An 11732-nucleotide genomic window follows, 5' to 3' on the forward strand; every position below is an offset into this window, starting at 1 on the left:
TTCTTGTTTTCCCCAACTGCTTTTGAATGATAAAGGAGGAACGCAAGAAGGGAACAAGTACTTATTACTAAGCACCTACCACGAGCGAAGTTCTGTGTGTGCTCTTGACAATGATTATCTCAGTTGAGCTTTACAACATACCTAGGAGGTAGGTGCTTTTATTAGCCCCATTTTACAGTGAAGGAGACTGAGGCAAACCGTTTAAAGGACTTGTCCGGCGGGTAAGTGAGGACAAATTTGAACTTGGGTCTCCTCGAATCCAGGCCTTACTTCTCTATCCACTGTACCACCTAGGTGCCTTCTTGATAAAACAGGAAGATGTCTTTTAAACCGTGATAACTTGACTTTTCCTTGTATTTGTTCCCTCTGGCTCTCACACCCTCAGATGGCTGGGTCCTGGGGCTCTTTGGGTCAGGGCCTTGAAGACTAGATGGCCCATCTAAAATGATCTCTAAAACATGCTCATACTCATAAGGGCTTGTTTGAAATGAACCACTTGAGACTTTTCTTAGGGCCCATCATTTAACATGTTGTTGAGTCATTACTGTTTCCAGAGCATCGTGATGGGTGAAGCAGAGGATGCAACGACGCGGGAGAGCATCTCTTAACGAGTTCCAAGGATTAAATGAAATAAGACAACTTCAGAGGAAGGGGAAGTTGCTTACTGACGGGAATGTGGCAAGTTCTGTGAAAGAGCGTTTGATCTGAGCTTGGAAAGAGGGCTAGGAATGGGGTAGTCAGGCAGGGGGGAAAGACGTGGAGGTGGAAAATCCCAGCGTCTGCCCTGAATAGGAAACAAGCTGGGGGGGGGGGGGGCATAGAATGCATGGAGTCGTGGGAGGGAAAGTTGTGTGGAATCTTGAATGCCAAGCAAAGGACCAACGTCACGTACAGGAAAGCTTTCTGGAGCCTTGTGAAATGCACTCACATATTGAGCCAACACTAAGCACCTAACTTGTTCCAGGCATCTTTTGAGGTAACGAGGCTACAGAGACAAGGTAATTAATTCTGAGGGGACGTAGGATGTGTACACAGATAAGTAAATAGTGTGTGAGAGTCTCTGAGGAGGAAAAGACAGTAACCGAGGGATCCACCAGCCTCCAAGGAGCCTGAGGATTCGGAGAAGCCCTGGTGGGGATGCCCGTGTTGCCAGGAGTCTGCTTTGACTGGAATCCAGGGTATTCGGAGGGGAAGAATTTTGAGAAGAATGACAGCTGGATTATGGGAAACCTTTCATGCCTTTCTGAGAACGTTGGGGAAGATCTGCTGTGGTTTTGTTGCTTCCTATTTTTAAGAGGGAATGGCACAGACAGATGGGTGCCCTAAGGTTTCATAGGTGCCTAAGGGGTGGGACCACTAGGGGGCCCAGTGGCTAGAGAGCTGGGCCTGGGATCAGGAAGACCCAAGTTCAAATTTGACCCCAGGCATTTACTAGCTGTGTCATTTTGGGCAAGTCGCTTCAACATCAGTAAAATGAACTGGAGAAGAAAATGGCAAGAAAACCCTATCTGGGGCCATGAAGAGTAGGGCACAACTGAGCAACAGCAGCAGCAACATGGAAGATAGGTTTGAAAAGGGAGTGACTGGAAACAAGTATTCTTTTTTGAGATTTTATAAAATTCCATGTGAGGGAGATACAGGCTCAGATGAAAGGTAATTGGGATGGTGGCTGTATGGAGAGAGAAAGATGCAAGAGATGGCCTGGTGGCAAAATTGACGAAAGGGAGCAATTGACTAGCTGTGAGGGATGAAGGAAAGAACCAAAGAGGACGCCAAGGCCATGAATCTCGGGAAACGAAGAAGATGATTGTGGCCGCTACTAAAATAAGGACCCCTGGAGAAGGGGTAGATCATACATTGGGGAGGTAAAGAGAAGAAAAGAAACATGATTAATTTTATTGGGGTATTGTTATATTTGAGTTGCAAACTGTTAAATTAAAATTTAGTTTTTCTGCTAAAAGTATTATATTTTTAGAGGTTTATTAAAGATTAAGAAATAAAGAAAATATAAAATAAGAAAGCACGTGCAACCTACATTTTGCCGGGTAGGTAGAGAGCCACCTGTCCCTAGAAGCCGAGAGAGACCCAAAGTAGGATAGAAGGAAAGAGAGAATTTGGAACTTTTTAATGTTAAAGGGGGCAGTGAGATGACACAGTGGTTTCAAAGCCAGGCCTAGAGACTGGGTTCAAATTTGCCCTCAGACACTTCCCAGCTGTGTGACCCTGGGCAAGTCCCTTCGTCTCCATTGCCTAGCCCTGACCATTCTTCTACCTTGGAATGGATAATGAGTATTGATTCTAAGGAGAGGGTTTGAAAAATAATAATAGTAATGCTAAAAATAAATATTTTAATGTATTTTTTCCATTTTATTCAGTCCTTTTCTCTCCCCTCCACACCGTCATCTGGCAAACAGACATATATATATATATATATGGGAGAGAGAGAAAGAGAGAGTCTTTTGTGTTTCCATTTCTCAGCTCATTCTCAGAGAACATCTCAGTTATTTTTCAGATAATTCCATCTGCCGCTGTCTATCCTATTCTCTTGCTTTGACTCATTTCACTCTTCATTAGCTCATGTAGTTTCTTCCAAGTTTTTTGGATTAAGCTGCTCATCATTTCTTAGAACATAAATACTTTTTTTTAAACAAGAAATTCCTGCAGTGCTCTCTCCCCTTCCAGGTCGCCACTTTACTGTGAGTGCCAAGCGGCTTCTCCCGCGGGGAGGGCGAGGCAGCAGATTCCACCCTAGGGTGGTGGGTGTGAAAGAGAGATTTATAAAAAGGAATACACTGTCTGCTTCTCCTCAGATGCCAGCCTTAGCCTCGGGGCACAGATTGAGTCTGGGGCAGTCTTTGCCCACTGCCACTTGATATTGCCGTGCTTCCCCGATTGTGTCTTCTGGATTCGCTAACAGCAGATATTTTAAATCAAAGGAGAAAGGAGCTGGACGGGCCCTCGGGGGTCACCCCAGGGACTTTGGGGGACTTGCTGAAAGTTACCTGGGGAGGAGGTTTCAGAGAGAGATTTGAGCCCGGATCCCCTGACAAATCCCTGTCCTTCCTTCTGGATCGTCCCCACACTGGAGTGGGATGGATTAGGACCAAGAACGAGAGCACAGGCCTCGTCCCCAAGACAGCATCCTTGTGTCTGACTCTTTCTGGGGTTTCCTTGGCAAAGATCTTGGAGCCATCTGCTGTTTCCTTCTCCAGCTCATTTTACCGACATGGAAACGGAGTCAGTGACTTGCCCAGGATCCCTCAGCTAGTGTTCAATAGGAACTCTGGGTGTATGTGTGTGTGTGTGTGAGTGTGTGTGTGTGTGAGAGAGAGAAAGTGTGTGTGTGTGGGGAGAAGGTCCATATCACACAATATGAGAGGACTCACAAAGGGTTACTACTAGGGAGGGAGATATGTCAGTCTGCAAACACTCACATTTAACCTTTACTCAATAACAGAGGGAGGGAGTTTTCACCTTGGTGGAGGCCATTTCTACATCTAAGGGATTAAGGGAGCCAAGAGAGAAATTTTCTATCCAAAAAAAAATCAGTATTTTGGAGCTACTTTACAGAAAACTATTTTCTACAGGAGGGGGGAAAGTCTGGAAAACAACTAGAAATTATGTCCAAAAAGTCATTAAATACTCCATAAGAAATGATGAGCAAATTAAATTTTTTTAACCCTTACCTTCCATCTTAGAATGAATACTGCATATTGGTTCCAAGGAAGAACAACAGAAGGGCTACAAATGGGGGTCGAGTGACTTGCCCAGGGTCATGTAGCTAGGAAGTGTCTGAGGTCAAATTTGAACCCAGGACTTCCTGTCTTTAGGCCTGGCTCACAATCCACCGAGCCACCCAGCTGCCCCCAAGCAGATCAATTTTTTTGAAACATGGAAAGAACTACATGAGATAAAGAAGAATGAATCAAGTAGGACCAAAAGAACATTATAAATAGCTACAAATTTAATATTTGTAGAATATTTTGTGAATGTTCACCTTCAGAGAAGTGGAAATAGGAGAGACGTCATCTATAGGTTTTGCCAGATGATTCCCTCTATGTGTGGGAAAGGGAGGGAAGGGCTGAAGAAGGAAGGAAGGAAGGAAGGAAGGAAGGAAAGAAAGAAAGGAAGGAAGAAAGAAAGGAAGAAAGGATAGAAAGAAGAAAGGAAGAAGAAAAGAAAGAAAGGAAGAGAAAAGAAAGGAAGAAAGAGATAGGCAGAGAGAGAGAGATCAGGGGAGACAGAAATTGCCACGTTCCTTACAGAAATCCCCCTACCCTAGAGAGGCTGGGGGACCTTGGGACCCTGATCAGGTGAAAGTTGTGCAGGGAGGAAGGGCTATAATTGAAAAAAAAAAAGCCACTAAATTGTGCTAACCCTTTGACTCATTAATATCATCAGTAAGGTTCTACCCCAGATGGTATTCATGTGTGAAGGGAGAACCACTGTAGAAGTTATTAGCAGACTAGAGGACTGAGTGGTAAATATCCTTTTTGATTCTGAGCTGCAGGCAGGGCTAATTGAGTTTTGTTTCAGTGGATAGATAGAGTGCCAGGCATGGGATCAGAAAGATCTGAGTTTAAATTTAATCTCAGATACTCATTAGCTATGTGATCCCAAGCAAATCCCTTCACCTCTACCTCAGTTTCCTTGTTTGTAAAATGGGGGTAATAGGAGCCCCTTCCCAGGATTATTGGGAAGCTCAAATGAGATGATATTCATAAAGCACTTAGCATAGAGTCTGGCTTGTCATTGCTATATAAATGTTAGCTATTATCATTATAACAAGCCCAACTAGGATGAGAAATATTAGCGATTCTAGACATCAGTCCCTGGAACTGCCCCACGGAAAACAGGCAAAGTAAGGACTCCTTTAAGCGTATTATTTTTCAGTCATGTCCGACTCTCCATGACCCCCCATGAACCACACTGTCCATTGGGTTTTCTTGGCAAAGATACCCAAATAGTTTGCCATTTATTTCTCCAACGTGTCCCCATTTCCAGATGGGGAACTGAGGCAAAAGGGGCTGAAGTGACCTGTCCAGGGGGCATCACATGGCTAGTACGTGTAAAACCAGCACTCTATTCACTGAGCCACCCTGCTGCCTGAGGACACCAGCCTGCTCCATCCCGACACCCTGCTGGGTGTCACTTACAGGTTAAGCTTTGAGCTTCTCCGTTATTTTTAGGGAGTTGTGGTCCATTTCCCAATTTAGCTTGTCAGAGAAGCAAATTTGGATTTAACCAAATTAACCCTTTTCCTGGGGCCGGCCGCTATTCTTAGCAGCTATTTCTTTCTGGTCTGTACGGCAAAACAAGAGGAGATGTGTGGCAGCCCCGATTTAGCTTTCTAAAACCACAATTGTCTGCCAGGTAGCCCACCTCAGACCAGGAGCTACCAGCTAGGAACCTAACAGGCAGGCAGAAAAAAAGAGTCTCAATCCACAAGCAAATGAAAAAAAGAATTAACAAGGAGAAGAACGTAGTCTACCCACTCTTCTAAAAGCAAGGAGTGCAAGTCCCTAAACACAACAAATACGCCTTAGTTAGGGGAGAAGGAGGGAGCACAAAGACAGACAGAAGAGCTGGGGAAACAGTGTGGTCTTGGGTAGAAGAGAGTCCAGTATCTCCTGGCGGGACCTCAGTGGCATCCACACCTGGACCCTCCTATCTCCTCTTCCCACACAGTGGTTGGCCAAAGTCAGCAAACCACAGAGATCCTCCCATTGCCACTGGCTTTGCCAAAGCCTCTCAGACATCTTCCCTTGGGGGGCTGCTTGCTCCCAAGAGGCCCCCTTTTCCTCCCTCAAATCATAGCAAGGCTCCAGTCAAGGTATAGGATCTCCTTCACTGAGTCTCCATGACTAGCCATCATTGGAGATACAAGAGAAAAACAAAACAAGAAGCCCTCACGGCTTGCATTCTATGCTATCCACACCAAGAGAAAGAACTGAGGGAATAGAAATGCAGAAGGAAAACATTTGATTTTTCACTCGTTTATATGGGCATTGGATGCAGGGTTTTGCTTTTTAAAAGATAATTAGAAAAATGATTAATATAGAAATAGATATTGAGTGATGATACATGTATAATCCAGTGGGAAAAAATGCTTGCATTCTGCCAGGGTGGGGTATAACCATCAACGTGTAAAGACATTTTAATCTGAGGAGAGAAAGCATAAACAATTAGGACATAACAGCTTTGGGAGCTAGGGAGAAAAGAGCAGGGGACGGGGAATCAGGAATCATGGAACCATGGAAAAATATTCTAAACTTTAAAAATATTCAATAAAATAAAATAGAATATAAAAAATATAGAAGTTAATGGGGGGGAAAACAATTAGAATGTAAGTCCCAGAGCTACTCCCTAAAGAGGCCAAAGAGGAAAGGAATCCACATAAGCCAAAATATTTACAGTAGGATTTGTTTTGTAGTAGCAAAAATCCAGAAGTAAAGTAGATGGGTTGTGGGTCATAAATGTCACGTGGGAAACAGAGAATCTGCACAGAAGAAAATCAACGAATCCAAAGGGAAGTGAGTGGAACCAGGAAAACAATACACCATATACAACCGACTGTGGTGATGTGAATGGAAAGAGCAACATTATTAAAAAAAAAACCAAAAACCTTGAATTCTACATACTTAGGAATATGGTGGTGGTTGGCTCCAAAGAGGTAATCAGATGTACCACTTTCCCTTCCTTGTGAAGGTTCTTTCCAGCCAATGGATGCAGAATGTTAGATTTACTCTCAGATTTGGTGACTTGTTGCTCACTTTTGCCCTCCTTTTATTCTTTATCACTGAAAATTATTTTCTGGACAGGATATTAATAATTTTTGTGGTTATTTTTGTTTGGTCATTTTAGTCACATCTAACTCTTCATGACCCCATTTGGGATTTTTTTGGCAGAGATTCTGGAGTGGTTTGTCATTTCCTTCTCCAGCTCATTTTACAGATGAGGAAACTGAGGCAAGCAAGGGTAAGTGTCTTGCCCAAGCTTACACAGCTAGGGAATATAAGAGGTCAGATTTGAACTCTGGTCTTTCTGACTTCAGACCTGGAGCTCTATATACATTGTGCTACCTAGCGGTCAAATAAAACTAATAACTAATATTTATATAGCACTGAGAAGCAGTTAGGACTTACAGTGGATAGAGTGCAGGACCTAGTGCCAGGAAGGCTCATCCTTCCTGAGTTCAACTCTGACCTCAGACCCTTAATAGCAGTGTGACCGTTTTTGTCTCAGTTTCCTTATCTGTAAAATGAGCCGGAAAAGGAAATGGCAAACTATTCTGGTATATTTGCCAAGAACACCTCAACTGGGGTAATAAAGAATTAGGCATGACTAGAAAATAACTGAACAGCAACGATGTGCCAGGCACTATACCTAGGGCTTAAGATACCAACAAATGCTCACAGGAAAGCAAAAACATTTCCCTGCCCTCAGAGTACTTAAATTCTAATGGAGGATACAGCACACATACTACTATATACCTAAAAAAAAATGTATACAGTATTGATCCTAGAGGGATTTGCCAAAGATCATACAACCTGTGTATATCAGAGGCAGGACTTAAATCCAGGCCTTTCTGAATGAAGCCAGATCTCTAGGCACTGTCATAATTCATTAACTATGTATTATTATTATTTTAGGGAGTAAGTTTGATTTAAAGATTATTTTAAAAGAATGTTTTATTATTCTTTTGAATAAATGTTTTATTTCATTATTATTTTTGTGAAAGAAAATTCTTGATTCTCTGTCTATTCTGAGTTTACACTAGTAAACTCCTAGTTTTCCTAGTTGAAGTTAATACTTTGGTTACCAATAACTTAGGTACCCCTACTTAGTACCTTACTGAGATTGTGAAGACAGGATTAACTCTCCTTGTCTACCTTTTGATTGAATCAACAAAAGCTTGAACTAGGTGGAGGAGCTCACAAATCACTTAGAGAATTCACACCCTCAGAAACTCAATCAGCAAGAAATCTGTGAATTTACGGGGGGAGGGGAGAGTGTCTAGGCAATTTGGAAATTGTGATTGGCCCCTCTGAAGAGGGAAAGGGACATGAAGTCACCATAAAAGGCCTTGGATTTCTGGGGCTAAGAGATCAGCTTCAAAAAGAAAGTTGGTCTCAGGAGGCATCTTCAGCTGGAGTCATTATCTTGACCTGCCTCTTGGATGGAACTTGGGAGAGTGGATAGCTGGCTTTTCTTTCCCAGCCTCTGGAGAGAGTTTAATTCCTACTGAAGGTCAACAAGTCCTGGCTGAGTTGAGCACCCTAGAAATATTAAATAGATGGGCTAAATGTCTTCTCTACCTTTCTGTATTTTTCTACTTTCACTCTTTCCACTTTTTGTAAATAAAAGCTATTAAAAGTCATTTCGAGTTTGAACAATGATACTTTAAATCAGTGACTACCATATTATTTATAATTTTCATCTATTTTAGCCAAACTATTAAAATTTAATTCCTACATATTTTGGCAACCATTCATTTTTAACCCTTACATTTTTTAATGAATGTTTTATTGTATTGTTTTTAGTGAATATGTTTTATTTTATTGTTAATTAATGTTTTACTTTCATTATTTTTAATGAATATGTTATTATTATTGTTTTTAATGAATATTTTATTCGTTTATTATTAATGAATATACTTTATTTTTATTTTATTTATTTATTTTTTAGCCCTTACTTTCCACCTTGATTCTAAGGTGGATAGTAAAGGCTAAAAATGAAATGTGGATATTATGTATTGGCTCCAAGGCAGAAGAGTGGTAAGGGCTAGGCAATGGGGGTTAAGTGACTTGCCCAGGGTCACTCAGCTAGGAAGTGTCTGAGGTTACATTAGAACCCAGGACTACTAGTCTCTAATGAATATGTTTTATTATTTTTATTAAATATACATATTAACAGCATGACTTAATATTAAATAAATAGATAGCTAATAATTAAATATAGTCATTTTTATTCGTATTTTAATATATTTTCAAAGAAAGTTTAAAGCGAAATGGAAGTGGGGAGAGCTCAAGGAAAGCTTCTGCGGAGAATGGCTGAGAAGGGCAAAGCAGGATGGCGCCTGGAAGCAGCGACGGCAGGTAAGTCCGTGAGTACCTGGCCGGTAGCAGCTCCCAAAGGAGAGCCCAGAGCGTGGGCGGGGCCAGCGGATGAAGGGCCACAAACATCTCCTTGTCGGAGACTTGCGGCCCAAATTAAATTCGGCCCCGGGTCAGCCGGGGGCCAGAGCTTCTCCACCCCTGATCGAGCTAAAAATAGGAGCCCCAACACTAATACATCGGGACGCTTCCTTCCTGTGGCTTACACCCGGGCGGGAGCTAAATCCGTCTTATCCGTCTTATCCGCCGCTGTGACGGCCTGCGTTGCCTCCTTTTGTTTGATTTCGTCCCTTTTCCGACGGCTTCCTCGTCCGAGGCTGACTTGGAGCCGAAGGGCTGGCGGAGGGAGAGAGCATCGCCCCATTCCCTGCGCTCGCCACAAAAGGAGCCTTTCAGCTGTCTGGGGAGGGAGGGCTGGGTGGAGGCTGGGGAGGGTCGGAAGCTCTTCACATGCCCGAGACCCTCCCAGGCGTGGCGCAAAAAATAGAAACCCACGCAAGGCCGCTCCGGACAGCTGCCTCGACCTCAGGGGCCGGAAAGCAGTCGGGCGGGAAATGAGCCCAAGGAGATGCTTTGAGGACAGCGAGGAGAGTGCGCGCCCCTCCCCCAGGCATGGTCCTGGCTCCCCATCCACGTGACTCACGCTTGTTGGGGGGGGGCGTCCCTCGAGGCTGTGAAACTTGAACTCGGTGCCGCTTCAGTACCAAAAGATCACAGCATCGTAGACCTGGCGGAGCACAGGACCTCCGATGTCATCTAGGTCCGCCTTTCATTACAGATGGGGAAATCGAGGTTGCCCAGGGCCACGAGGGAATGAGAGACCAGATGCTGGGCCAAGATTCCTAGCCTGAGAGCTGGAGGGACGCTTTGAGGCCGCCTCCCTTCATTTTACAGATGAGTAAACTGAGGTCTAGAAAAGTGAAATGACTCGTCCCGGGTCACTTTCAAACCATTTAAAATGAGGCTGGAGAGCGCGTTAAAGGGTAAAAAGGATAGCCAAGAGAGCACACTCCAAGGTTTGCGACGTGTTTACAAAGATTATTTCCGTTTATGCTCGCAGTCATGCCGGGAGGGACCGTTATGACCATCATTGTATAGAGGAGAAAACCAGAGCAGGCAGAGATCATGACTCGCCCGGGTCCCACAGCTAGTAAGTGAGGATTGGCTTCAGCTCTCGGTAAGGCGTGAACCGTGTATTGCTGCTTAGTCCGTTTTCAGTCACGTCCCGCTCTTGGAGACCCCTTTGGGATTTTCTTGGGATACCCGTGTGGTTAGTCATCTCATTCTCTGCATTTTATGGATGAGGAAACTGAGGCAAACTAAGTTAAGTGACTTGACCAGGCTCGCACAGCTAGTGCGTAGTGCAGATTCGAACTCTCAGTCAGACATAACATTTATTATCCTTCAGTCGTTGCCATCATGTGTAACTCTTTGTGATTCCATTTGTTTTCTTAGCAAATGGGAGTAGCAATTTTTTATTTTAAAATAGAGACTTGATCCACAATCTCAGATTCCCTCAAGCAGAAAGCTCTCCCTTTGCAGACAAACTGACCCTCTTTGGGCCCACGGATCAGGGAGAAATTTCTAGTTGGGCCCTGGGGTGTGGGTTACCCCAAAATGGAGCACCCAGAGTTTTAACCAATAAATAATGTGAGGTCATTTCTTTGAGAATAGCATAATTTATGAAGAGGGACATGCAACCTATTAATAAAAGATGGGTCTTTCACGTACAAGGCAGATGTGGACTCATCTTTTATTAATAGATCACATGCCCCTATTGGTAAATGATTTGATTCTCAGGGAAATGACCTCATAGTATTTACTGGCTAAAATTCCGGGTGTTACTCAGATACTGGCATGGCTTACTATTTCCTTCTCCAGAGCATTTTACAGATAAGAAAACTGAAGCAAACAGTGTTAAATGACTTGGTCAGGGTCACAATAAATAAATGTCTGAGGTCACATTTGAATTCAGTTCTTCCTCACTCTAGATCTAGCACTCTATCCACTCACTGTAGCTGCCCAATAGGAGTCTCTAAATCTGGAGGATCAAATAAATCCTGGGGAAAGTAGGTTCAGGAGAAGGAAGAAGAGTTGTCTGTTTCTGGGCTCAGTAACAAGCCTGCATTTTTGGTGGGAGGATATATAAAATCTGGGCAAATAAACCCTGTCCTATAATCAATGTTTTGTTAGCTTGAGTGTGCGCATGGTAGCGGAGAGCCCTTTTGGTTATAGAGGAACCGAATTCTGATGTTTCCAGGAGAAATCTTGGACAGGAGCAAAACGATCTTTAAGTTCTAGGTCTCCCAAGATGCAACTGACTGGAGATACAATGTAAAACCCCTCCTTCTACAACAAGACTAACCTAGTCCATCTCATCTAAGAGTTTGGGGCTGATCTAGAAGCCTCCAATCCCTGCCTCTAGTGCCTGCTCCCTAACTAGAACCTTTACTCTTTTCCCTTTCCTATACAAATCGCCCCAATTTTACCCTTTGCAAAGGTAGGTTCCAGAGAGAGTGAGCAGGGAATGAGAGCTTTGTAGAAAAATGATCCTTCTCTTACTGCCAGTCAACATGTTATCTGTTTATGGTTGGTTGGGCGGTTGGTTGGCTTTTT

General features: G+C 43.4%; 1 protein-coding gene across 1 annotated transcript in view; it reads left to right on the plus strand.

Annotated features, from left to right (window-relative positions):
• SLC38A9 (solute carrier family 38 member 9) overlaps nt 1–11656 on the plus strand; it is a 123619-nt gene extending 111963 nt beyond the window's left edge. The window contains exons 16-17 of the mRNA XM_056824908.1: nt 8996–9098; nt 9895–11656. Coding sequence (XP_056680886.1) covers nt 8996–9098; nt 9895–9933 — 142 coding nt within the window. The 3' untranslated portion in view covers nt 9934–11656. The remainder of the gene's footprint in view (nt 1–8995; nt 9099–9894) is intronic.
• Nucleotides 11657–11732: the final 76 nt, after the last annotated feature.

This window comes from Monodelphis domestica, chromosome 3, assembly GCF_027887165.1.
Source record: "Monodelphis domestica isolate mMonDom1 chromosome 3, mMonDom1.pri, whole genome shotgun sequence".
Classification (NCBI taxonomy): Eukaryota; Metazoa; Chordata; class Mammalia; order Didelphimorphia; family Didelphidae; genus Monodelphis; species Monodelphis domestica.